The 27,429-nt window shown below is 53.4% G+C and overlaps 1 protein-coding gene across 1 annotated transcript in view; it reads left to right on the top strand.

The window, feature by feature from the left end:
- The first annotated feature begins 1,924 nt into the window (after window positions 1–1,924).
- Window positions 1,925–27,429, top strand: part of SLC9A1 (solute carrier family 9 member A1) — a 52,162-nt gene continuing 26,657 nt past the window's right edge. The window contains exon 1 of the mRNA XM_055397709.2: window positions 1,925–3,082. Coding sequence (XP_055253684.2) covers window positions 2,731–3,082 — 352 coding nt within the window. The 5' untranslated portion in view covers window positions 1,925–2,730. The remainder of the gene's footprint in view (window positions 3,083–27,429) is intronic.

Raw genomic sequence — 27,429 nt, 5'->3', positions numbered from 1 at the left:
ATTTGGCAATAAGCAGTTCATGATCTGAGCCACAGTCAGCTCCTGGTCTTGTTTTTGCTAACTGTATAGAGCTTCTCCATCTTTGGCTGCAAAGAACATCATCAGTCTGATTTCGGTGTTGACCATCTGGTGATGTCCATGTGTAGAGTCTTCTCTTGTGTTGTTGGAAGAGGGTGTTTGCTATGACCATAAACAGCTGCTAAACTGAACTGAGCCCCTTTGAAATCATTCTGTGATCTCAAGGTAATCACTTCAACTTCCTTAGCCTTGATTTACTCTTCTGAAAAACAGGGATGGCATTTCAGTAATTTCAATAGTTTTCAATCCTAGTTGTACGCTAGAATCACTTGGGGAATCTTGAAAAACTATCCACCGTGCTTGGGCTCTGGATACAAACCTCTGAAGGTCCCAGGCAGTGGTAGTTTTCCACAGCTTACCAAGGATTCCAGTGTACAACCATGATCACTTGAATCTTACCAATTCCAATCAATATACAATCACATATACATTCAAATCTCAGTTCCACCCCTGCCATGGGTTGAATTGTGTCCTCTGCAAAGATTTTGTTTCTAACCCCCAGCACCTGTGAATGTGGACTTGCAGGGTTATTGAAGATGATCAAACTAAGATGAAGTCGTTAGTGTGTTTGTGTGTTAGTCACTCAGTTGTTTTCCACTCTTTTGTTGCCTGCCAGGCTTTTCTGTCCATGGTATTCTTCAGGCAAGAATATTGGAGTGGGTAGCCATGCCCTTCTCCAGGGGGCTTTCCCGACCCAGGGCTCGATCTGGGGTCTTCTACATTGCAGGCAGATTCTTTACCATCTGAGCCGCCAGGGAAGTCCAATAGGTCTTTAGGGTGGGCCCCTAATCCAGTGTGACTGGAAACCTTGTAAAAAGAGGAAATCCTGGACCCAGAGACAGAGGCCCAGGGAGATCACCAGGTGAAGACTGGCATTATCATGGAGCACCAAAGATTGCTGCAAACCACCAGAAGCTAGGAGGGGTACCTGGAAGAGAGTCTTCCTCAGAACTCTCAGAAGTCCTCTGCTGACCCCTTGACTCCAGACCTTTCATAACCTCCAGGATATGAAACAATAAATTTCTATTCTTTAAGCCACTCACTTTGTGGAACCTTGTTACAGCGGTCCTAGAAAATCAACATAACTATTTTCATACTGGCCAAGGAACTCTCTTGACTTGTTTCTTCATCTGCAAAGCTGGAAGCATAATCATGGCTCCACATCCTGGGCTCCATTCTAAACACTTTACACAGATTATCTCATTTAGTCATCACATATACTTTACTATTGGCTTCCCTGGTAGCCCAGTTGGTAAAGACTCTGCCTGTAGTGTGGGAGACCAGGGCTCGATCCCTGGGTTGGGAAGATACCCTGGAGAAGGAAATGGCAACCGACTACAGTATCCTTGCCTAGAAAATCCCATGGACAGAGGAGCCTGGTGGGCTGCAGTCCATGGGGTTGTAAAGAGTCAGGCACGACTGAGCCACTAACACAACATACTTAACTACAGCAGCATTAGCAGGGATAGGTACTCCTGTTATCTCCACTTTTTCAGATGAGATAGCTGTGGAACAGAAGTTAAGTAATTTGCTGAAGGTCACATGGTAACTAAATGTCTAAGACAATAAAACATCATTTACATTTCCTGGGAAGTCTCCATGAGACTGTGAAGGTGGATGTGAACAGCGCTTTGTAATTAGCAGAGCATTTTACCCTTTTTAAAGTTAGAATCTCTGTAGATGCTGGACTTTGGCCATCTCTGACTCTTCCCTTCTCTTTCGACGCGATACTTCCTTTCCTCGGCGACAGGGGTCGCTGCATCGCGCGGGCACTGACAGGTCCTTCTAGCCCGGAGCGCCGGCTGCTCGCTGGTGCCTATAAGTGGCAGTACCGGGCTCAGTAGACAGCAGTCAGCCGCCGCCGGTACCAGGGTCGGGGCTGCAACTGGAAGTGGAGCTGGACGCGGAGCAACTGAAGCTGGGCCGGGGGCGCAGCGCAGCACCGCGCCGGGGCCGCAAGGAGGGGCGTTTCGCTGCTGGCCCACCGCGAGCTGCCCCCAGCCCGCGCCAAGGCGCCCTTTCTCCAGGCCGCCTGCCTCCGCCTTCCGCCTCCCTCCATTTCCCCGGAATCTCAGCCCGGCGCGCCTGCACCCCGGTCCTTCTTTGGGTGGGGAAGCTCCCGGCCGCTCTCTGGCTTCACTCCTTCCTCGCAGCCTGGGCTCTCAGCTCCCTTTCTTCTTTGCCTGGACTGGGTCCCACCCCCTTCGAGCCCCTTCGTTTAGCTCAGGCTCTCTGCTCCTTCCCTTAGCAGGAGTCCCAGCAGCTCAGCCACTCTTCTCAGCAGAGGGTCCCCGCCTTCCCTTTTCCTTGCCTGGGGTCCACCCGCATCCTATTCCTTCCTCTGTCCCTAGGGTGCTGCCTCTCCCCGCCCCCACCCCCTCTCCCAGGCCTGGAGTTCCAAACCCTTTGGTCTCCTCTTACGGTCCTAACTGGGTCCTGGTCCCTCTTCCCCAGTTTGGCGTTCTAGATCGGGAACCCAGCCTTCTTTCCCCCTCCAGAGGACTGCTTCCACAAAAACACATCTCTCAAACATGAACTTTGCCTAGAGACTCCCGCAGTCTCTCCTGCCCCCTCCTGCTGACCCCTTGCTACCTATGTCCCAGGTCTTACTGTCATTTTGCTAAGGGTCGGGGCGGGGGGCTAAGCAGCGGGATGCTTCTGTGGTCTGGCGCCAGTGGCCTCCCTCCGCCTCGAATCTTCCCTTCGTTGCTTGTGGTGGTAGCCTTGGTGGGGCTGCTACCCGTTCTCAGAAGCCATGGCCTCCAGCCCAGCCCCACCGCCAGCACCATCAGAGGCTCAGAGCCGCCCCGGGAACGCTCAATTGGGGATGTCACCACCGCCCCACCGGAGCTCGCCCCCGAGAGCCGCCCTGTTAACCATTCCTTCGCTGAACACAGCCCAAAGGCTCGAAAGGCCTTTCCAGTCCTGGGCATCGACTACCAACACGTGCGCACACCCTTCGAAATCGCCCTCTGGATCCTACTGGCCTGCCTCATGAAGATAGGTAAGTCCACCTCGCCCCCGATGCTTCCGCTGTCACCTAGCTGATGAGCCTGGTGCCCATCCTTACCACTTGAAGCTGCCCAGGAGTGAGGGTCCTGTATAGCAGGCAGCCTCCATCCGGCCATCCTGATGCTTCTCAAACTTGAGCTCTGCGGTCTCCTCCCATGGGAGTGGTGTATTGTTCGCAGGAGAGAGCAGGAGTGGAGGATGCTTCTGGTCCTAGGTACCTTCAGTGAGGCTCCCAGGCCTGGCAGGTCTCCTCTGGAGCCAGGCGCCCAGCTGTGTGTGTGTGAGACAGGCGTGTCTTCAGCAAGCGACACAGTCTGCTCTGTCACCAGTCACCAGTGTAATTACATGCTTCATGGAAGGCTGTTTCAGGACGGAGGATCTTTCTACTTGGTTTGCCTAAGGAGTTTGAGTAGAGTGGGGAGTGTGTGTGCTGGAGACTTACAGGTGTGGTGGAAGATGAGGCATCACTGTATTCTCCCCTTCCTTCCTTCATCCCTGGAGTGTTATCCGTCAGCTCTGCCTGCCCAGGCTGGTCAGGAGCCCCTGAGTCAGTTTCCTGCCCGGGAATGCCATTCTTTATACAGTTTATGGGACAGGGGGCCTTGGGAATTCCTGAAGTCTGGTTTGAGGCGGGGGAGGGAGAGTGGAGGAGGGTCAAGCTCACCTCCAGGTTGCACCCTGCTGTGTCTCAACGTGCTGTCCAGCCGGGCCAGTCATGGTGGGCCTGCCTGCTACTCAGCCAAGTGGGAGAGGGACGGGTGGAAAAGCTCAGGATGTTCTAATATGAAGAGACTTTGAAATGTTCTTTTTGGAAGAAGGAAACAGAAAAATGGTTCCCCTCCAGAGGCTTGTCTCCCTGCTAGGTCTGGGCACTCTGTTCTGCTGGGTGATAGATGCTGGAGATGCTCCAGCTGATAGATGCTCCATATGCTGCTGGAGCTCCCCAGAGCCTGCCCAACCCAGAAGTCCCTGGAAGTGGTGTCCTGGGGGGCTTTGACATCTGCCTTTGCCTTTTTAGCCCCCAGCCAGCTGTGGAAGGCACTAGGGCCTGGGACTCTGCTGGTTTGGGTTTGGAGAGTTTGTGATTCTTGGCAGGAAGCCTTGCAGCTCTCCCAAGGACACGCGGGAGCTGAGGGCGATGCCAGGCTGGTATGAGGCAGGCTCTGGGACATGCTGCAGGAGGGCTCGGGTGCTTTTGTCGTGACGGATCTAGGAGCTGGCTTCCTGATTCAGGGCTTTGGTGCTGTGACAGTGGCAGGCCTGTCCATGGGGCTGGGCCACCAGCACCTATCCCCTGATGGCAGCCCGGAAAAAAATCAAGGCCGGGGCGAGGGGAGTCGTGTGTACTGATTCTGACAAATACATGACCTTGAACAAACTGGGCTTTTTTCTGCAGGTCTCGCCCACCTGTGAAACCGGCAAGAATCTCTAAATTTGACCATATCCATTGAATCCTGAAGCCCCTGTGTCCTAATTTGTTGTAAGAAGCTGAAGTGACTGATGTGTCATTTGCCTGTGTGAGACCAGGAAGAGGCCTCGCAGGCACTATTTATAAAGTGCCCTCCTCCTCTCTCCAACCCCGTCACCTCCCAGCCGCACCTGGCATTGTGTTAGGGTATGGGGGGGGGGGCGGGGAGGACTAGGGCACACGCGGTGAGTCTCAGTGACTTCTGGTGGGTCGACAGCATGACTACTAAGGTCTTACTCTGGGCAGTCAGGAGTCTGTCCCTGCAGGCCTGACTCCAGTCCCAATGGGACAAGGTTTGGCCTGATTTGTCCCCACCAAAACTGTGCCGGGTTCCCGGGCAGTTGGTAGAGGTGGTGCCATGACACGGGTGTCAGCCTAGAAGTTAGGAAACTTGGCCTTTTGTCCCATCTCCCTTGTGACCTTGGGCCAGTGACGCCTCTCCACTTGTCAGTTGATCTTTGTGGCTTCTTCCAGGTCTGACATTTCTGCCATTCCACTGACTTGGGTAACCCTGGCAAGTCATTCAGCCTTGGGCCATAGTTTTCCCATTGTGAAAGTGAGGATGCTGGATATGATCTCTGAGGGCCTTTGCAGTTGCGAGAGACTGTGTCTCTACTTTGACAGGACGTTTTTCTGCCTCTGGAAACAGAGGTGCCCTCGCACCTGGCCATCCTGGGAAGAGAGTAGAGAGAAAGGTGATCTTAAGGGTCCCTGTTCAGGTGGCCGAAAGCGAAAGCCCATTTCCCTCTTTTTGTTTGGCTGTTTGTTTGTTGGCCACACAGCTTGAGGGATCTCAGTTCCCCATCCAAGGACTGAACTGAGGTTGCGGCAGTCAAAGCCTGGAATCCTAACCACTCGGCCACCTGGGGACTACCCCTGCCCCTTTGCAGTGTTGAACTGAGGTTGGCACCACTCTGCCCCTTACCCTCTCTGACTCTCAGTTTTCGCAAGTATAAAAAGGGGAAAATACTACTATCCAGTTATAGTGCTGCTGACGTGGTGAGGACAGAAATTAATGCACGTAAAGCCGCCTTTGTGCTTACAGGAAGCGCTCAGGAAGGTGCAGCCACCCCTGTTGGTAGTTTAACCACCTCAGGTAAATGCCTCCCCACCTCAGCCTCCTAGAGCCTTCCTCAGAGGCTGGAGGATTACAGATCTCTTGGCCTAGGCTGCCACCAGGAGCCCTTCCTTCCGGTTTCAGGAAGGACTGAAAGTCAGTCCCACCGACTTTATTCTTCCTTTGGCTTTAGCAGGTCCTGTGGGGAAGGGACATGGTACCAGCTGACTCTGAGGGGGTGGGCTGGGGGACTGAGGCCATGCTCCCTCTCTACTACACTCTGGAGCCTTGGAGTTCATCTTGGGGTGTTGCCTCTTCTCTTAGCGCTCCAGCGTAGGTAGACGCCCTGTTGGAGGCCTCATTCTGTCATCTGTGACAGCTGCTTCCCTTGCACGTCACCTCTTCTTTAAGAATAGAAGGTACTGTGTGCCATTCTCACTCTTGTCCTGGTCGTGGAGCAGAGCCGCAGGTAGATACTGGCGGAGGGTGGATGGCATTAGAGCCGAAGATTAAAAAAATTCTTCACCAGGGAGATTATCACCCATGGCTGATTCATGTCAATGTATGGCAAAAACCACTACTACTGTAAAGTAATTAGACTCCAATTTAAATAAATAAATTAATTAAAAAATAATAATATAGTGATGCTATGAAAAAAAAAATTCTTTTGGCCTCACAGGCACAGCATGTGGAATCTTTGTTCCCGACCAGGAATTGAACCGGTGCCCCATGCAGTGGAAGCGCAGACTCTTAACCCCTGGACCTCCTGGGGAAGGCCGTAGAGCTGAAGTTCTAGAGGAGATGATTCTGGGTTCTTTCTGAGTGACTCAGTGGGTGACATGGGGAAAGTCTCTTCCCTTCTTGGGCCTTTTCTCTCTCTCTGACAGTCTCCTTCTCCAGGGGCTCTTCCCAACCCAGGGATCTAACCCAGGTCTCCCACATTGCAGGCGGATTCTTTACCAGCTGAGCCACAAGGGAAGCCCGACAGTCAGGGATTCTTGCCTTTTTCTTTGTGAGGAGGGCCTAGTGATGTGAGTGGGGGGTGAGCCCATTGGGAGAACTGTGAGAATGACTCCAACCCCAGGGTAGGACCACTCCGCATCCCACCCCACCCTACTCTAGGGTTTGGACCCTGCATGAATCCCGCTTTGTCTCTCTGTTTACCTGGCTCCCAGTCCTGTGTGTGTTTCAAGGGAGCTCCTTGCTGTAACCCAGCTCTCCACTGGCACCCTACACAGTTGTTTACCCACGTCCAGCTCCTGGCAGCCCGTGAAGCAGGTATTCAACTCGTCTCCTAACCACAGACACACACACACACAAAAGCCTTCCTTTGTCCCTTCACATCTGACAGCTTGTCTTGGTTTTGGTCTTTTCAAGGTGCGTTCTGCCATGTCCTTCTCAGAGCGGGTCTGTGAGGAGGGGAGCTGGGGGTCATTACTGCCCAGCTCACATGTGTGGACATCAGACCCAACAGCTAGTTTCCTGTGTAAGACTAGAAAGCACTCGCTTCTCTCACTTCTCAGAAGGAGAGAGGAACAAATTAAAGGTCACCTTGAAACTGTCCCTAGAAGCCCAGGTGGAACTCTCCAGAAAGGAAAAGATGACCTTTTTCTCTTTGGGAAGAAACAGCAGAATACCCGCGGGACAGTGTGGGGAGGTCAGCTGGGGCCTGGGAGGGAGGTTCAGGTAGGAGACCTGGGTCCCCAGGCGCCAGGGCACTTGGAGGGCCTCTGCTGGTCTTGTGGCCTGGACTTCACTCAGCTGAGCCCCGACATGATGCCCCTCTCCTCTCCTTTCTGCCCCTTGCGGCCGCTCCCCCTCCAGTTCTGGTGGGAAGGACAGACGAGGTCACGAAGTCCGGGCTCTGCCCCTGGTACCTGCATGACCAGGCACCTGGTGTCTCTGAGCCTGACTTGCCTCATCAGGAGGGTGAGGATGCCATCTCTTTCTTCCAGCATCGATACAGAGGCCGAACGTGGATACCCAGCATGGAGCCCAGCGCTATGGTGGCTTTTCAGGGCCTGTTCAGGTTCCTCCCCTTTGGGCGGTCTTCCCAGGCCACTCCAGCCCACAGCCGTTGCTTTCATTTCTCCCCCAAAGCCATATCCCTTATTGTTTATCCACAACTTTGGCGTCCGGCCTAGCCTGCCCTGTGACATCTCTTCTGTTGGGGGGCTGTGTGTTTTAAAAAGAATTACCATTTATTGAGTATCTGCAGAGTAGTGTCAGGCACTTTCCAGAAGTAATCTCGTTTAATTCTTACTAAAATTGGATGAGATAAAGGCTATCTCTGTTTCACAGATGAGGAAACAGCTCAGAGGGGTTATCTGCTGTGATGTGGCGCTGCCGTTCTCTGTTTGAGTCAGGGCACAGCCTCCTCTCAGGGTACAGCTGCATCTCCCACCCTCCGTTCCCCTCAGCAGATGCCCGGGCCCCGTAGGGAGTAGCTGCCCAGCTCACCGCACCTGCTAGCGGGGATTTTAGTACTCCCTGTAGGAGCTGGCGGCTTCCCAGGTGGCTCAATGGTAAAGAATCTGCCTGCCAATGCAGGAGATGTGGGTTCGATCGTTGGGGCAGGAAGATCCTCTGGAGAAGGAAATGGCAACCTACTCCAGTATTCTTGCCTGGGAAATCCCAAGGACAGAGTAGCCTGGCGGGCTACAGTTCATGGGATTGCAGAGTCAGACACGACTTAGTGACTGAGCACGCACGCCTTAGGGGCTGGCACTTGATGGCAGGAGCTCTCTCCCTCCACTGAGAGAGCCATCGGGGTTCTGTGCTGGCATCCTCTGTGTCCGTGAGTCTGCATGTGTGCGCCTGAATCCCGCAGCCGGGCTGGATCCCTTGTCCTCTGCTAGCGACCCTGCCTGCCATCGCTTTGCTCTCTCAGCGGTCTGACCCAGCTTGCTTCTTCCCTGCGTGGACAGGGGAGGACCAATTAGAGGATCGTTTCCTTTTGCCAGCAGGGGTTGCTAACCTTGTGATTACCATCTCTTGCCTCTGGGTGGGAAGGGTGGCTGCTTTGGGTTACCCTTGAGGCCCAGCAGGGTCCCCTGAGAGGCAGCCTCTGTGTTGAGAGCAGGTGGCACAATTGTCTTTAGCCCTTTAAGGCAGGTGGAGTTTGGTACTAATTCTCATTAGTATTGTAACTTGTTTCCAAAGCACTTGCATATACACTATTTAATTCTGGTCTTCTCGATGGTCCTGAGGGCTAGAGTAGCAGGTGGTGCTTCTGTTTTTGTTAATATTTATTTATTTATTTGGCCACACTGGGTCTTAGTCACAGCACACAGGGAGCTTCAGTTTTTGTTGTGGAGTGGAAATTCTCACTTGCGACATGCGAGATCTAGTGCCCTGACCAGGGGGCGAACCCAGACCCCTTGCATTGGGAGCATGGAGTCCTAGCCACTGGATCACCAGGGAAGTCCCTTGCAAGTAGTACTGATGCACCACTAATGACATCTGATGTACCAGATGTCATTTTACATCTAAGGAAACCTCAGGTGGATCACTTAACAAGTAAGGACTCAGGCCCCAGACTTATAACCCAAGACCCTGTCCTCTTTCCTGCCTGGTCAGGTCATTGTGAAGACAAAGGGTGACTGGAGGTCCCAAGAGGCTTTAACAAGAGTAAATGACCAGACATACCGCTGTTGGTAACTTGAACGGTTGACAGGAGGGACAGTTTCCTCTTGGAGGAAGGAAGGGCTAAAGGAGCATGGTGGTTTGGGTTGCTCTGGAGCTCAGGCCACCTCAACTCCAAGTTCTTGATCCCTCAAACACGCCCAGTATTTGTATGAAGAAAGAGTGTGAGCATGTGAAGGCTGACTCAGCCGTGGGGTCTGTCCTTCTCCTAGTCTGTGGAGCAGCAAGCTTTTGAAATGGAGAGTTTTCCCTTTCCCTTGATGTGTTGTAGTCCCTCTGGGCAGAGAAAGGAGAGGCAGAGGAGTGAATTACAGCAGAAAACATGCTGGATGGGGCAGAAGAGGGAAAGTCAAGAGACCTGGGATCTGGTTCTAGCTTTTTGCTGCCTGACTATGTGACCTTTTATGCAAGGCTCTGCTTCTCTGAGCCCTCATTGCCTCATTTGCAGTATTTATGTTAAATACTTGTTAATTATGTGAGCCATCACATATCAAGCTCCTGTTTGAGACACTGTGTCAGATATTGCCCAGCTGGAAAGCACTGGGGTTGAAGCCCAGATCTGTGTGACTTTGGAGCTTGTGTTCATCATCATGCCCTTTCAGTTCAAAAGTTTTCTTTTTCCCATGATCATTTTAAAATAGGGAATGAAGGCATTTCAAGTCTTGGCTGCTCTCTGTGGATCATTTCTTGGGTTTGGGGGGGGCGTGTAAAACTGTGTGTCCCTATCCCCCACAAAGTCTCACTATAAAGCAAATAGGCCTTCTAGGAGGTGGTGGCATTCAGAAACATGGCGGGGGGGGGACCTGGGCTCCCTTTGGAACGCCAGCCTGTGTGCAGCTGGCTGGCAGGCCTGCCTCTTTCCCTCCCCCCTACTGTCTCCTTCCCTGCCCCCCTTTCCTTCCGTGGTGGGGAGAGAAGGCTCACTCAGCAAACCCAGGACCTGGGTTATCCCTGAGTCATCCATCGCCTGTGTGGGCCTCCTCCTGCAGCGCTCACTCCCCCTGCAAACATCTGAGTCAGACACGTCTCCCCAAGGTTGTCTGCACACACTGCGCTGGGCCTGACCATCTCTTTAGATGCCGACGAACATCAACTGGTACTTTAAGGCAGCCCGTGATTACATGTGGGTATTTTTAATCTTATAGGCTAATCTAATTTTAACTGAACTAGGTTTTGAGCTGGGCTCGGATCAGTGGGCTGTCTCCACCTCCTTCCCCGAGATTGTGCTGGCTTCATTTCCTTCCCTCCTAAAGTTCTATCAACACATGAAGCCAGTTTGGGGGTCTGTTAGGTCAGACAGACATGACCCCTGAGTTCTGACACTGACTTGATAAGAGCCTGGAGTTTCCCCAAATTACCCAGGCAAGCACTTTCCTGAAAAGATAGTGTCCTTAAGCAGGTCTGAGTGAGATTCAGAAGAAGTCCTATTCCTTCCCAAGTCCCCTTCCCGGTCCCTTGGGGGGGACACTTGCCTCCTAAGCCCAGACTGGCCCTTCCACAGCACTGGGCCTATTTGAGACCAAGCCACAAAGGCAAAGAGGTGACATCACAGGCGTGTACCAGCAGAGTCTATAAGCTCACAAAAATAAGCAGCAGCTAACACTTACATAGCACTTCTGTGTGCCAGACAAACTCACAGAGGCTCTGGTTTGGGCTGGCCAGCCAGGACTGAGGGCAGCTAATTAATTCATCTGTTCCAGCTGAGGTCGTAGAGGGAAATGAGCCGAAACCGACCAGCAGGCTCTGAGCTTGGCGGCCCATCAGGGAACCAGGAAGAGTGGGAGACCCAGGCCCGGCTCACCGGGAGCTTCCAATCTGCTTGGAGAAAATGTGCTGAGGTCTGGACGCACTCCTGGCAGAGGCAAAGTTCAAGGGAAGAGGCAGTCCCCTGAGAGCACAGATGGTTAGGGAAGGCTTCTCAGAGGAGGGGAAACTTGAACCAGTCTTGATGGAGAGGAATTAGGGAAGCAGGCAGGACAGAGAGAGCTATTCTTAGTATGTGATTCCTACAAGAATGTCAGCCCATTGAGGGCAGAGCCTTCGTTTGCTTTCTCCTCTGTGCCTGGCATGGACGAAGGGCTCCGAAAGATCTGAGGGGACAACTGAGTGTATGACTGACTTCCATGTAGAGATAGTGTCCGTGGGAAGCGTTTGAGGCAGACAGGAGACCCACCTGACACAGAGGGATGTCAGGCGTCAGCCAGCCCGCGTGGAAGTGCCTCCCCCCGCCTCGCCCATCTCCCTCTGCTTCACGCTAATGGAGGGTCTGCAGGGGCATCCTCTCTGAGCTGGGTGGGGTGTCTCTGGGAGAGTCTGGATCCATTTGGTTTGCCCTCAATTTGTATAAGTAAAAGCAAGATACCAGAGCTTCCTCAGGGAGCCGCCAAGAGCCCTAATTGAATTTAGCTTTTCCCGGTAAGATTCCTCAAGTCATCAACCGCACCATGACTGTGAACTGATGAGACCAGTGGCCATAAACTGTGCAAAAAGGCAGTCTCGCTAATTTATAGTTTACCCGGACAGGAGGACTTAAGGCTTCTCTTTGTTTCTCTTTGTGTGTTGGAGGTGAGCTGGGGCCAGGATCTCCTTTCGGTGGCAGATTTATTTTTATAATTTGAACACATAAAGCACATTCATGGTAAAACAAAACAAAAATAAAATCCAGCAGTAGAGAAGGATATTAAGGTAAATGTTAGCTTCCTCACTTCTCTGACCACCTCCACTATCACGCTCCCCAGAGGTTACCCCTGTTAACTTTCTTGTTCACCTTTTCAGAAACTCTCATGCATGTATGAGTGTGGGAGTGTGAGGACAAATTTAGCTTTTTTTTTAAAGTGTATTTTTAAGAATTTGTTATTTCTTTTTGGCTGTGCTGGGTCTTCATTGCTGTGCAGGCTTTCCAGCAGCGAGTGGGGGCTACTCTCTGGTTGCAGTGCACAGGCTTCTTATTGCTGTGGCTTTTCTTGTCGTGCAGAGCACAGGCTCGAGAGCTGGCAGACTTCAGTAGTTGCGTCATGTGGGCTCAGTAGTTGTTCCTGGGCTCTAGAGACTAGGCTCATAGGCTTAGTTGCTCCGTGGCACGTGGGATCTTCCCAGACCAGGGATCAAACCCATGTTTCCTGTATTGGCAGGCGGATTCTTTACCACTGAGCCACCAGGGAAGCCCCCAGATTTAGTTTTTATAAAGCCACTGTGTAAGGAAAAGAGCTCTAGGCTTGGAATCAGGGACTGGGTCTAGTCCTAACTCCGCCTCTTTCTATGAATATTGATCTGTGGCACATCATTTTGCTTCCCTGGGCCTTAGTTTCCCTGTCTGCCAGTTTCAGTTGCTGAAAGACTCTGGGACATTCCAGTAGGAAAGGCAGTCGTCGCAGGGGAGCTCCTGCTCTTGTGAGGCCTGGGCTAACAGGCTCTTGGAGGGAGATTTCTGCAGCCCCATTGTTCTGGGGAATGGCCCACTGCTGTCATGAACCCTGGCTTCAAAGCACAGAATCCTCATATTCATGATCGTGGTCGTTTCCAACTCTCGTTCGGGGTTATGGGGTTAAATAAGTGGGTCCACAGAGAGCTGGCTCTCTTGCTTGGGGAGAAAGTACAGGTAGGAACTTGTGTGGCTCTGTCTGAGATGCTGAGGGGCTCAGAGAGGAGGAGAAGGGATGAGGGAAGGCTCCCTGGAGAAGGTGATCTTGAGCAGTGGGCCAGATGAAGAAGAGGAACATCACTTGACCGTAGTGGGAGGCTTGCTGTTAGACGGGATCCTGGCTTAGGTGAGAGAAGGGACTGGGTGACCTGCTTTTCTTCTAGGATCTAGGTTTCTAAGAGTCTTTCTGAGTCCTTGATGGAGTTTGGGGGCCCATGGTATCCCGCCAAATAGTCTACGAATATTTGTGTGTTTTTATTGATGAAGAAAGCCCCTAGTAGCCACAAATAGCAGCAGGATCTATTCTCCGCACTCCTGCCCCCGCCAGAAACATTAAGAGCTTTGACCCTTTGTCCTGTGGGAATCTGAAGACAAGTAAAGGACTTTCCTCAGATGAGTGTGTGTTAGTCGCTCAGTCACATCTGACTCTTTGTGACTCCATGGACTGTAGCCCACCAGGCTTCTCTCTCCATGGAATTCTCCAGGCAAGAATACTGGAGTGGGTAACTATTTCCTTCTCCAGTGTGTCTTCCTGACCCAGGGATCGAACCCAGGTCTCCTGCATTGCGGGCAGATTCCTTACTGTCTGAGCCACCAGAAGTGGTAGTTAATTCTGTCCTCAGTGGGGTTTGCCTGGGGAACTGCAGAACTCCTTCTAGGCACGGGGAATGAACCCCATTAGAATAAGCAAGCTGTGTCCTGGGAGAAGAGAGGGGAAATGACTCTGTAAAGTAGAGGAAAGCTTTTTTGGATTGGGGATCAAAGCAGACAAGAGAGGCCCCTCTTGCCCAGTGTAGGCAGGCAAGGTACTATGTTCATTCTGCCCCTTGATCTGCTGGGTCTCCAGGATGAGCGCTGCTCATACCCTGGGAGGTCACTCAGGCCTTCTGCCGTTTTTCTGTTTTAAGTGGCCAAGGCCCAGACAGTCCTCTGAGACTCTGTTAGGTGAAACAGCTACCTTGGAGGCAGTAGAAACATGGCCTTGCCTCTGAAGGGGATAAGCTTTGAAGGCATAATACTAGGCAGTCTCAATTGGCCTCTGCTGTTTCTTGGATTGAGGACCGCAACCTCCTGCTCTGACCCTGCTTCTGGGAGTGAAAATAGAGAATATTATTCTACCTGTAGGATATTAGAGGTAGAAAGAACCTAATCATAGCCTGTGGCCCCCAGACCCAAAGGGGAACTGGAGATGTTTTGATCCAGTCCTCTCATCTCCCCATTAAGGCGCAGAGAGGATGTGCCCAGTGTCACATGAATTCATGGCAGAGGGAGGACTTTCCCTGTTTGGTTAACTAACCCAGGGGTCTCTAGGCAGTAAGAGCTGGACCAAGAGGAGGGGCCATGGTCTTTGGCCTGGATGTTGGTATCTGAGCAGTGGCAACTCTCTGCATGCATGCTTAGTCACTTCAGTTGTGTCTGACTCTTTGCAATCCCATGGACTTAGCCCACCAGGTTCCTCTGTCCCTGAAATTCTCCAGGTAAGAATACTGGAGTGGGTTGGCTGCCATCTCCTACTCCAGGAGATCTTCCCGACCCAGGGATCGAACCCATGTTTCCTACAGCTCCTGCATTGGCAGGTGGATTCTTTACTGCTGAGCCACTGGGGAAAACTGGTAGCTCTCTGCTGCTGCTGCTGCTAAGTCGCTTCAGTCGTGTCCAACTCTGTGCGACCCCAAAGACGGCAGCCCACCAGGTTCCCCCGTCCCTGGGATTCTCCAGGCAAGAACACTGGAGTGGGTTGCCATTTCCTTCTCCAATGCGTGAAAGTGAAAAGTGAAAGTGAGGTCTCTCAGTCGTGTCCGACTGAGTGACCCCATGGACTCAGCCTACCAGGCTCCTCCATCCATGGGATTTTCTAGGCAAGAGTACTGGAGTGGCTTGCCAGTGCCTTCTCCGGGTAGCTCTCTAGTGGGCCCTAAAAGCCTAAGGAAGGGCAGCTTCCTGCTGGACTTTCTATCAGAAGAGCTGTTCCTGGCCAGGAAGCCATTTGGCTTTGTCCAAACAGGTCCTTGCCGGAGAGCCAAGTGCAAGCCTTGCAACCCAGAAGCTTCTGCTCTCACCCATCAGATTCTTCAGACCTTTGACTCCTTTACAAACCAGCGAAGAGCCTGAGAGCTCTGCTTTTTATTGGATCTTTGCCATCAGTCCAGGGGATGAGATCTTATCTCCTGGGGCCAGGGCCCACAGGAATCTGGATGTCATACCATGTAGGCAGGATGCCAGCATGGAGGTAGGGCCAGCTCACCCCACTGAGCCCAGCCCAAGACTCTGAGTACAGCTCAGTGCGGGGGGTGGGAGCCGGCACCCTACCATACCCTCTGGGCCTGCCTGACTGGTGGAACTAATAAAGACGCACAAGAACTGCTGCTTTCAAGGAGCTTAAGGCCTCGTCTGAGGAATTCAGTGTAGATGCAGAAGGGTCAGGCAGTAGAAAGTGGGTGTGAGTCGAAGTGCAGATAGAATTCTTTGAGGGTAGAGAGGAGGCGGGAAGACCTTCCTGGGACTTGCCCAGCGGTCCAGTGGCTAAGACCCCATGCTCCCAACACAGGGGGCCCAGTTTCGATCGCTGGTCAGGACTCTAGATCCCACAAGCCGCAGCTAAGACCTGGTACAGCCAACTCAATGGACATGAGTTTGAGAAGGCTCCAGGAGTTGGTGATGGACAGGGAAGCCTGGCGTGCTGCAGTCCATAGGGTTGCAAAGAGTTGGACACAACTGAGTGAACTGAACTGAACAACCAAAATTAATAAATAAATATTAGAAAAAGAAAAAAAGGAAGACCTTCCTACCTTGGAGGACCAAGGAGGCTTCATGGAGTTGACTGGTGAACTAGGCCTTGAAGAACAGGTAGGATTTAGATGAGACGCTTGAGTGAAACAGGGCTGACTGGGCACAGCCCAAAGCTTCAACTTGGGGCAGGACTTTCAGATTGCAGAGAGTGGCCCAGAGCAGTTTCCTCAGGAAACATGGTGGTTAGGAACAGAGGCTTTGCAACTTGACAGACCTGGGGTCAAATCTTAGCTCAAATCTGTAGTGACTCGGGCAAGTCACTTTCCCTGTTTGAGTCTCAATCTGATGATCCCCAACATGGGGATCTTCCCAGGCGGTGTGAGTGGTTAAAGAACCTGCCTGTCAGTACAGGAGATGTAAGAGGTGCAGGTTTGATCCCTAGGTCAGGAAGACGCCCTGGAGAAGAAAATGGCAACCCACTCCAGTATTCTTGCCTGGAGAATCTCATGGACAGAGGGGCCCAGCAGGCTACTGTCCATGGGGTCACAAAGAGTCAGACACAACTTAGCATGCACGTGTGCAAACATGGGGTAATGCCTGGCAGGGGTGTTGGGAGGATTCAGGGGGAGTACCCTTGTAAGATGTGTGGCATAGAGTTTGACACATTCTGAACATGAAGATCAGTGGTGGCACTTAGGAGTCCTTCTAGGATCAGGAGGAGGAGAAACAGTGTCTTGTTTTCTGTGACCCCTGACTCTCCAGCAACTGAAAAATCACTCAGCAAGACTTCCTGATCCCGGCTGGGCATCCAGTGCTGCACCAAATGCAGGGGTGAGGTGGCTGCGGATAAATAAAATTTATTATTTCAGTGAAGTGGGTAGAGCGCTTTAGAGCATGCATCAGAAAACCTTTTGGAGAGATACTGTCATTCTCCTTTATACAAACGAGAAAACTGAGGCCCAGAGCGCTTGGGTGACTTGCTTAGGATCACATAGCCTGACTGTGGCACAGCTGAAGCCAGGCCCAGGGCTTCCCATTCCAAGTCCTGTGCTGTATCTCCTACGTAACAGTCCTTTCCCCACCTCGCTGGAGTAGCAAGACTTATCACTTGAAGCATTTAATGAGCAAAGTGAGATTTTGTATGACAGTTTGATATGTAACTATAAAAGCACTAAATTTTGCAGAACAGATGATGATTTTTAAAATAGACCCAGCTCTGATGAGGTGCCAGGTGATCTGTGCCAGTGTTAAGGGCAGAAGATTCTGCCTCTTCATAACTGCCTCACCTTGTTTGAGCCTCAGTCTCCACAAGCAAATGGGATAATGTCTGTAAAGCCCCGAGCACATCATAAGTGCTCAGAAATGGGAGTTACCATCGTCCTGTAGCATTAAAGGAAGAGGAGGGAATTCCCTAGTGGTCCAGTGGTTAGGACTCCGTGCTCTCACAGCTGAGGGTGTGGATTTAATTCTTGGCAGGGAATTAAGATCCCACAAGCTACAAAGTGTGACCAAAAAAAGAAAAATTGTTTGAAGAGGAGAGGGTGAAGTCTAGCAGTAGAGGGTGATTTTGGGTAAGGGGGCTGGAGGACGTTGGGGTAGGGCTGACTGTCATCGTGACTAGGATGAGCATGGAATGAGACCATGAGCTGAAGTGTCTGAGTTTGATCATCAGTGGGGAATCAGTCCATCCTAAAGGAAATCAGTCCTGAATGTTCATTAGAAGGACTGATGTTGAAGCTGAGACTCCAATACTTTGGCCACGTGATGCGAAGAGCTGATTCATTTGAAAAGACCGTGATGCTGGGAAAGATTGAAGGCGGGAGGAGAAGGGGATGGCAGAGGATGAGATGGTTGGATGGCATCACTGACTCAATGGACATGAGTTGTGTAAACTGAGGGAGTTGGTTTTGGACAGGGAAGCCTGGCGTGCTGCAGTTCATGGGGTTGCAAAGAGTCGGACACAACTGAGTGACTGAACTAAACTGAACTGGGAATGGGGAGAGACACACTCAATTAACACTGATTCATGCCTGATAAATGCTGTGCTAAAGATGGAAAGATGAATAAATATAATCCCAGCCTCACGGGAGAGGCTGGTGTGTAAACAGGCACTTGCCATGTGCTGTGAAGTGCCACAGCAGGGCCCTCAGAACTGTGGGTGCATGGTGGGAGTTGGGTGGCGGGTGATGGATCAGGAAGGCTTCCTGGAGCTTGACGATTAAGCAGGAGTTTGCTCATCTTGCATGGAGGGGGTGCTGGGGCAAGGCAAGATGTGGGTGATGCGGAGCATAGATGCCGGATGCTGCGGAGTCATCGACTTGTGCTTTTGAAACGCATGGCGCATACTTCTTCCCCTCCACATCATCCCCAGATGTGCTTCATCCACCTGCCTGGCTGGGCAGAGAAGCCGAGCCTCCCTGCGGAGTAGTGAGCAGCAGGGATGGGTGTCCTCAGACACAGGCGGTCAGGGAGGAGCTGCCCTTGAGTGAGACCTCCCGGGTGCCTGGCCTTGTGCTGAGGGCTCCACGCAGCCTGTCATGGTCTGAGTGTCACCACAACCCTGAAGGTTGCGAGTCTGGTGTCTGCCTTTATCCAACTTACAGCTGCCTCTGGAAAGTGAAAAAAGGGGACGTGCTCCCTGATAGCTGCCGTGGTGGTGGTAGTTTAGTCACTAAGTCGTGTCCAACTCTTGTGACCCCATGGACTGTAGCCTGCCAGACTCCTCTGTCCATGGGATTTTCCAGGCAAGAATACTGGAGTGGGTTGCCATTTCCTTCTCCAGGGGATCTTCCAAACCAGGGACTGAACCCAGGTCTCCTGCACTGCAGGCAGATTCTTTACCAACTGAGCTACAGGGGAAGCCCCTCTGATAGCTGTGCTGCCTGAAGCCCAGAAGGACTTCAGGGAGGGGAGAAATGAGGCTGGAACGAGCCAGGGTCTTCGTGCCACTGTCCTCACCAGACCCTCATGTGGTGGTGGTGGTGGGGAGTGGCAGGTCAGTTGAGGGTCGCAGCACGTGCTGCGGGCATGGGTGGGCAGCTGAGAGGAGGCCCAGTCAGCTGGGGGGAAAGTCTGGGCTGGGGGTCGCTGAGAAATAAGATTGGGTAGGTGGGCTGGGCTGGATTGCAAGCATCTAGAACTCCAGCCAGGGGGCTGCTGACTCACAGGCCTCTCTGGCTGGTAGGACAGACGGCTCCATGGGTCGAATGGAGCCCCTTCCTACGTTTCCACCTCTGTCTAAGCCACGACGAGCATCTCTAACCCAGTGACTCCAGCAGTCTCCTGGCCCACCCGCCTCCGCCTGTAATCAGCCCTCTGCAGAGCAGCCGGTGCGGTTCATTTAGAAGTGTAACCCGCAGCATGGTGCTTCTGTGTTTGCTGACAAGTGCTCAGTCATGTCCGACTCTTTGCAAGTCCGTGGACTGTAGCCCGCCAGGCTCCTCTGTCCATGGGATTTTGCCAGGCAAGAACACTGGAGTGGGTCACCATTTCCTCCTCCAGTTCCTGTGTTTAAAATCTTTGAATTGCTTCCTGATGAACTTGGGATAAAATCCAGGAGCGGTGTGGCCCATCTATCCCTCTCCCTGCTTCACTCGCACCAAGCTTCTTGGGTTCCTCAAAACCAACCAAGCCTTCCTTGCCAGACCTCTTCCTCCATGGGGCTGCGGCTCTTGCTTTCCCCCTCCTGGAAGACTGCTTGGAGACGGCCACAGGCTGGCTGCCTGGTTCAGGCTCTAAATCAGGTGTCATCTCTTCAGATAGGCCTTCCCGGCCACCTAGCCTAGCATGTGGCACCCCTCACCACTCCCCACCCCGGCCCACACGCTTCTGGGTGCTGAGGTCACATCTGGGAGCAAACTGAGGAGGCTTCTGACTTCAGGGTGCTCGCAGGCCAGCGCAGGGTTTTGGACAGTGGACACAACGTCAGGCTGAAGAAAAATAGTGGCCTGAAGAAAATAGATAGGAGAAAGACGTGCTGCTTCGGATGGTCAGTGAAGCCCCCTCTAGGGAGCTGGCTTTTGAGCTGAGCACATGACAAGAACGAGCCTGTCTGTCAAAGATCAGGGCCCCTGAAGAGAGCATGTTTGAGGAACCTGGGGTGGAGTAAGAGGGAGGGGGTGGTGTGAGCACAGAGAGGAAGGCAGCGCCAGACGCTGCTCGGCCCTTGGGCCTTGGGTTAGGCACCGGGTCGGGTTCTGGATGCGCTGCCGCTGAGCTGGGCTGGGCCGCGTGGACCACTGGTCTGACCTGGGGAGGGATGTGGCGAGCACCCTAGGGATCAGAGATGGCTCCCAGAGCTGGCCCGGGCTCTGGGCTGGCCACAGCAAGCTGAGAAAGCAGGACCCTGGCCCAGGGCTGTTCTGCCAGGTCTGCGAGAACAGGAGCAGAACTTGGGCCAGGAGCAGGAAGGAGAGCCCTGTTCAGAGAGGGGTGGACCGGGAGTGGGAGGCGGGTGAGAGCACGTGAGGGGCCAAATGAGGTGCCTGGCTCTGCTGGACTCCCAGCCCAGCCCTGCACCACCCCCCTCCCAGGCAGGATGTCACCAGACCTGTCATGTGGGAGGCGTGGCACTGCTGAGCCCCAGGACCCTGACATGCCTGTTCCCGGCTGAAGCCTGGGCCCACGTGGCCTGGGGAGTTATCAGGCCCAGAAAGGGCTGGCCTGGAATCAAAGAATTAGACTCAATTGTTGAGAGGGATCCTAGAGACCGAGTTAGGAGTTCAGGAGGTGTAATGGAAAATGATAAGGGCAGTGGGGATTAAGAGGCCTGGCCTCGAGTCCTGGCTCCTGCTCGCCCAGCTGTGCGGTGACTAATGGGCGGGTTGGGAGGGTCGGTCACGGTGCTGTGGGGAGCACCCAGCAGTGAGAGCTCATCGGTGTCTGACCCAGCCCCCTGTGTCAGAGGAGGAAGCAGAAGGCCAGGGAGGAAATGGCTTGCCCACAGGCCACAGGGGGTGGTGGCAGAGCTGGGTTAGTTCAGGTCTCAAGCCCTGGTCTGGAGCCCTTCCGCGGTGGTGGGAGTGGGCCTTCTCTCCTGCTGGGTTCCATCTGGGACCATCCTCTGTTCCTTCTGCAGGGGTGAGCCCGCTGCCCCCGGCATCCCACCTTCTCGACTCGCCTCTGAGCACCTACTGTGTATGCATCTGCAGGGCTGTGTGGGAGACGGCTGACAGTTCTGTGTGGGAGATAGACATGTAAACAGCTTAAATACAAGGCAGGCCGAAGTGACACCGCACGCTGCAGCGTGGGCCTTGGTGGCAGACGGGCTCCATTCTGGCGCTGTCACTTAGAACGGAGTGGCGGTGGGGCCCGAACCGGAGTCGGGCCCCAGTGGAAAGGCCTCTGATTCACAGCCGAGCAGTGAGGACGGTGGTACAGTGGCGGTAATTGCAGAGGCTTGGGAGGGAGGCGTGACCACCTTCAGAGCATGACCAATGGCCTGTGTTTAGGACGAAGGCCCTCCTGGTGGGTGGAGAATGAACTTGGTGAAGTTTTCCCCCATGTTCTTGGCTCTGGGAATGTTCTGCCTCCTCCCTCCATGGATAATTATCCTTCCTAAGAAACTGATCAGATGGGAAACGGCAGGAAGTGGTTTGGGACAAGGACTGTGTAGGAGTTGGGGGGAGAGCAGAAAGGATGTCGCAGGAGAGGGGATCCGTGCCAAGCAGTAGGAGGTGGCTCCCTTTGAGGGGGGTGGGGGAGCCTGGGCAGGCTGGAAATTTAAAGCATAGGGCGGTGGCTCTGGGGAATCCAGGTTCCTCAAAGCTCCCCTGCCCCTGGTCCCTGTTGGGGAAAAAGGTGAGATCAACTGGCAGGGTCTGGCTTTTCTGAGTCAACAGGAGCTGGGGTCCTGATGGGTTTCCTAGGTGGCACTAGTGGTAAAGAACCCACCTGTCAGTGCAGGGACATAGGAGGTGCAGGTTCAGTCCCTGGGTAGGGAAGATCCCCTGGAGAAGGAAATGGCAACCCACTCCAGTGTTCTTGCCTGGGAAATCCCATGGACAGAGGAGCCTGGCGGGCTACATTCCATAGAGTTGCAGAGTTAGACATGGCTGAAGCGACTTAGCACTGAGTATGGGGTCCTAATGGGAGAATGTGAGGTAGCAAAGTCGGGTGGCTGGAGCACTGGGCCAGGGGTTTGAGCTAATCCCAAGCCCACCTCTGCTGCTCAGCTGTCCTTCCACATTTGAAATTCCATCATTGTAGCCCAGGGCCTATTATGGCAGGTGGGTGGGTGTGCGCAAGGCTTCCTCTCCCTGCATGGAGCACTCCAGCCCTCCCAGCTCCCAGTAGGCTCGAGACTTTAGTTGTGGCCTGGCCTCTGCTCCCTTCGGGCCTCGCGGGTTAAACTGCAGCCCTCAGTGTGCTGAGCCTTCCGGGAGCCGGGCTCCACCCACTTGGTGTGAGCAGGTGACTGAACCACAGTGACTGGTGGTTAATATCGAGGAGCAAGCCGATCTTGAGCCCAGGGGCAAGGCTGCTTCTGCAGAGAGACACAGGGACTCTTTGAGGAGATTCAGGGCATCCTTTGGACAGTCAGGGTTCAGTGTGGCCTGGCGGCTTAAGGTCTTCAGAATCCAGCAGACCTGGTTTTGAACCTCAGCCCTATTCCCTTCGAGCTATATAGCCTTCGGCTAAGGACCTGTGTGACCTGTGAGCATTCTTTTTTTCTGGAAATAGTTCTCACCTGGGTTTTTTAAAAAACCTTTTCCCCCTCTGTTTATTTAATGGAGGAGTAATGTACATCCATGGGGCTTCCCTGGTGGCTCAGGGGTAAAGAATCTGCCTGCGGTGCAGGAGATGCAGGAGACACTGGTTCAATCTCTGGGTTGGGAAAATCCCCTGGAGGAAGGCATGGCAACCCACTCCAGTATTCTTGCCTGGAGAATCCCCATGGACAGAGGAGCCTGGCAGGCTACAGCCCATGGGGTGCAAAGAGACATAACTGAAGCCACTGAGCACGTATGCACCTACACACGTACGTACAGTAGATTACACTGATCTTAACGTATACATACAGCTTGCTGATTATTTACAAATGTTTGCACCCAGACAGAGGACATCTGTGTACCCCCCAAGTCCCCTCTACCTTCCCCAGTTTGTGCCCCCACATGCCCCCGAGAGAGCCACCATTTTGACTTCGTCATTGTCACTTGGTTGTACCTGTTCTTCAACTCCATATACCTACAGTCAGACACAGGTACTGTTTGTAGCTGGCTTCTTTTACTCAGTGTTTCCTGGAGGTTCCCCTTTGTCTTTGCCTGTCCCAGCGGTTTGTTCTTTCTGTAGCTGTGTGTGGTATTGCCTTGTGTGAGTAAGCCACAGTTGATTCATTGTCCTGTTAATGGGCATTTGGGTTGGTTCCCTTTTTTGACAATTATGAATAAAGCTGCTATGAATATTCTTATGCACCATAGGGTCTTTGTGAAAATTGAGATAAGCAATTACAGCAACATGTTTAATACTGAGATTTTTTTTTTAAGTCATTTATTAAAAAAAAAAAATTTTTTTTTGGCTGCACCATGCAGCATCCAGGGTCTAGTTCCCCAACCATGGATCAAACCCATACCCCTACTTTGGACCACCAGGGAAGTCCCCCTAATACTGAGTTTTGACTTAGATCTGGTGCTCAGAAAATTCTGCCACATTTTTGTTGTTGTTGTTTGTAAAAAGGAAAATAACAAAAACAAACCAACAGACACTACATGAGTATTTAAAGAAAAATATGCAGGTCATATCCTTTTTACTGCACCTCTCCTTACCCTCCCTGCTCCTCAGAGCCACCCCCCACACCCCCGCTTAGAACCGATCACTCTTCACAGTTCAGTGTGTCTGCCTGGACTTTTCCCTACAGTTGTGTGATGTTCTTTTGAATAAAAATAGTTTCACAATAATAATCATGCTGTCCATAATCTTTTGTGACTTCACTTTTGTCATTAAATCTGATCTTTTAAGAGTCCCCTTGTCCGCCTCAGTGGAGCAGTTTCCAGAGAGACAGGCTAGGTGAACTCTTGAACTGGTCTCTTGGGCCTTCCACCCTAGCCTGGCCCGGCTGCCCTCAACTTTTCTCTGTGGAGCCCAGGGTGCCCGGTCTGGCTCTGTTGTGCCCTGTCTGAACATGTTCTTGGGCATAAGTGCCTTGAGCTTTGTTTTTTTTCTCTCTCTTTGACTTAGGAGAACCCATACTATTCTCAGAAGGATGCCATGATGTTTACATGAGACCAAGTATGGGGAAAAGACAAAGCAAATGGAAAGTGACGCCTGTGTGCTGGTTATTATGTAAAATCAGCTGTCAGCGTTAGAGGAGGCCTCTGAGAAGCTAACTCAGCCCATCATCCAACACATTGAGGAAACAGTGGCCGGGGGAAGGTCACAGAGCCAGCAAGTGATGGAGCCAGACCCTAACCGAGGGAGGTGTTGGAGCTACAGTGTCCCAGGGCCCCACCCCACCCCCGCCATTCCACTCTCTCTGGACCAGAGCTTGGCTCTCATCAGTCCTCTTCCTATCTGTGGGGACTCCCTGCTAGGGAGGAAGGGTGCTCTAGAAAATTTCCCAGGCTCAGTCTCTCCCCTGGATCCTGGCTGAGGCCACTGGGCTCTAGAAATTCCAGGCAGTGGTCTGGTTCCCCACTCTTCCCTGGTTCAGGAGTGCAGAGCTGCAGGAGGGTGGGGGGCAGAGGAGCCTTGGATGGGAAGGAGACACAGCTCTGGTCTGGGACCCGCAGACTCAGGGCTCTGTAGCTCCTGGGGCTCTCCATGGGGCTCTGCCCCGTGGAGCTCACTTCCTCCCCCTTAGAAGCCAAGCTAGCACCCCTGCCCCTGTCCTCTCAGACAGACAAGGCCTGGATCTGAGTAGTCAGCTTGTATCTCAGTGTCCAGGTCTCTTGAGCCTTCGCCCTCACAGCTTCTGCAGGAGAGTTGTGGGAAGTCTCCCAGGCCAGGGAGATTACAGCCTAGGCTGAGGTCAAGAATCTGGAAGCAAAGGCCTGACCAGCGTGGGCTGGGCCTCTGCCTCACCACCCGGCTCCTTCCCAGGAAGTGTTTAGTGTGATAAGATACCGGCCCAGGTGGGCCCCACTTTGCTTGGTGTTGCCGCCTGCGGTGCCAGGCACACAGTGGCGGAAGTGACTCCTGTGCTCTGGCTCCCGCCTGTCTAGGAGGCACAGCTCATTATGAAAGCACCCCGGGCAGTGATATCAGGGAGCCGGCCGGCCCTTCCTTGGGAGTGCCCTGTTGGTCCAGGGTGGAGCTTAGGGACAGCCTCTGAGCTCTGGTATCTGCCTTCAGGGTGAGGTCGTGGAGTGACACGTGTTCTAGTGGCAGTGACTGGTGACGTCACAGGAGTCCGGCCCAAAGGGTAGGAGGCACCTCTCCCTGGTGCCTGAGCCTTACCCTCCAAGGCCCTCTCTGCCTTCCTCAACTCGGTGGGCCTCACCTGACCCTGTGAGGTGGCTGGAGGTGTCCCCACTTGTAAAGGAGGACCCTGCGGTCTGAAGAGGTAAACTACTTACCCAGGGTCACACGCACCAGAAAGTGGAGGAACAAGTGACTTTGAAGTGTAGGAAACCAGAGTGAAAGAGCCCTTGAAGTTCCCTGGTCCTTTCCTTTCAAAGGGGAGCAAACCCAAGGCCCTTCGTTTGGGCAGTGTGGGGCCTGGCATTCAGGGACAGTTTTCTGTCCTTTCCACTGGTAACAACAATAGTTATTGCATTCCAAGGCCCCCAGCCTGCTCCTTGGAACATTCTGAAATGGTTCCTGGAGAAGGAAATGGCAACCCACTCCAGTAGTCTTGCCTGGAGAATCCCAGGGACAGAGGAGCCTGGTAGGCTGCCGTCTATGGGGTCACACAGAGTCGGACACGACTGAAGCGACTTAGCAGCAGCAGAGATGGTTCCAGTGAGGTCCATCCTTCAGAGAATTGAGAAAACAGTATCCATATCGTTTTCTCTGTGGCTCAGATGAGGAACCTGGCTGAGAGCCACCCTGGAGGATGAGCCACCGTCAGCTCTGGAGTCAGCCTCCTGGGCTGGAATCCTGTTTGGCCCTGCCACTCACCAGCGAGGAGGCCTTAGGCAAGTAACCTAGCCTCTCTGAGCCTCAGGTTCCACATCTGGGAATGGATATGACAGGGCCTCCCTAACTGGGTAGCTGTGAAGGCTACGGAGCCCTCAGTGAGGCTGTCATCATGAGCATCCCCGTCTCCTGGGGAAGCTGGGCCACTGAACTGGTTAGAAAACCAGGGCTCCACCCGGAATTCCAGGCCTATTGTCTCCCACCCCACAGGGGCTGCTCCCCCAGCTCCTGCTGCCCCAGACACCCCCACTTATGTCCCATGTGAAGGGTCATCCGATTGGCTCTGCCCAGGGGGAAGCAGGTGCTTATGGAGCCTTTCTCTATGCCTTCCTGGGCATGGTGCGCTGCCTTCTATGGGATGGGCTGGCGGCAAGTAGACAGCTCGGCAGCCTCTCAGTCTGCCTGGGCCCTTGCCCTTCCGTGCCTGGCTCTTCACTAAAGGATTCCCTGCCTGCAGCCAGCCGCATCTGAGGATGTGCGCAACCTGTGCCCTGAGGCCCAGAATGACAGCAGGTAGCCGGTATGCGTCCTTTCCTATCCAGCAGCTTGGCTTGAGGGCAGAGCTCAGCCTCCCGGATCCGGCAATCCTGGAATCAAATGCCAGTTGTCTTGCTGGCTGGCTGTGTGCCTCCTGGGCCAGTTCTTTAGGTGCTGAGCCTCAGTCTCTCCCCCCAAAACATGGGATCAGCGCCTGTCTCGGATATTGCTGAGGCAAAATGAGAACACACAGGGCTTGGTGTGAATCTCCCTTCCTGTGCTGGTGGCAGCTGAAGGGCTGCAGCGCTCCCCTCCTCCGAGGCAGCACGCACAGGCCCATCCCAGGACTGGAGGTGCCTCTGCAAGGGTCCCATTCCTCTTCATCAGGGTACCAGACAGCTCCTGGTTCTCTCGCAAGCAGAGCAGATGCAGAACAAGGGCACGTGGGTGCTGCCAGGGGTCCTGGAAGGAACCAGAGGTCTAGAGTAGGTGGGTGGCTCACCCCTAAGGTCACACAGCCAAGGAGTGACAGAGCAGGCCGTGAACTGAGGCTTCTGCTCCCAGCACAGCGGGACAGAAAGCCAGGGCTCAGAGATGGAGGCAGCCTGGTTGAGCTGTGGATCAGGAGTCAAAGAAGACTAGCTCTGGGGCCCTGGATTAGGTCCCTTCGCCTCTCTCTGCCTCCGTTTCCTTTGCAGAAGAAGGATGGCAGTACCTCTGTAGAGAACTTTCAGGAGGATCAGGCAGTTAATGTGGACAAAGCATCACAATGGAGCACTGGGAAAGGGTAATTAAAAAAAAAAAAGGTGGGAGTCGTGTGAGGGGTGGTACCGTGTTCCCAGTGAGGACAGGCTTTGGGATGCTGAGTCCTGGGTGTGGAGCCTGGTGCTGCCATCACATTGCAGTGTGACCTTGGCCAAGTCCCTGCCCGTCTCTGGGCTTCCTTCTTGGCATCTGTGAAGTGGAGGGGTCAGATTGAGATGGTCTCGAGAGGCCCTGCCTTCGGTGACCTCCCGTGGCTTTTTTGCTGCCCCTCTTCTTCCCCAGGAGAGGCCCGACGTCACTTTGCTGTTTCTGGAGCCCCGGGCCTTCCTGGCACCAGGACTGAGGCCTGCAGCCGGCCGTGTCCTCGTCTCTGCAGTGTCCTCTAAAGGGCAGCCTCCTCTGAGCATGCTTGGCTCTCCCATCCACTCCGTATGTCTCCGGGCTCCTGGAGGCCTGGGGCGGCACACTGTCCCCGGTGGAACA

The sequence above is a fragment of the Moschus berezovskii genome, chromosome 2, assembly GCF_049115385.1.
Source record: "Moschus berezovskii isolate FMDL1 chromosome 2, NW_MosBer_1.0, whole genome shotgun sequence".
Taxonomy (NCBI): Eukaryota; Metazoa; Chordata; class Mammalia; order Artiodactyla; family Moschidae; genus Moschus; species Moschus berezovskii.
The sequence above is the reverse complement of the archived record's forward strand: the minus strand, read 5'-3'. Positions and strand labels throughout refer to the sequence as shown.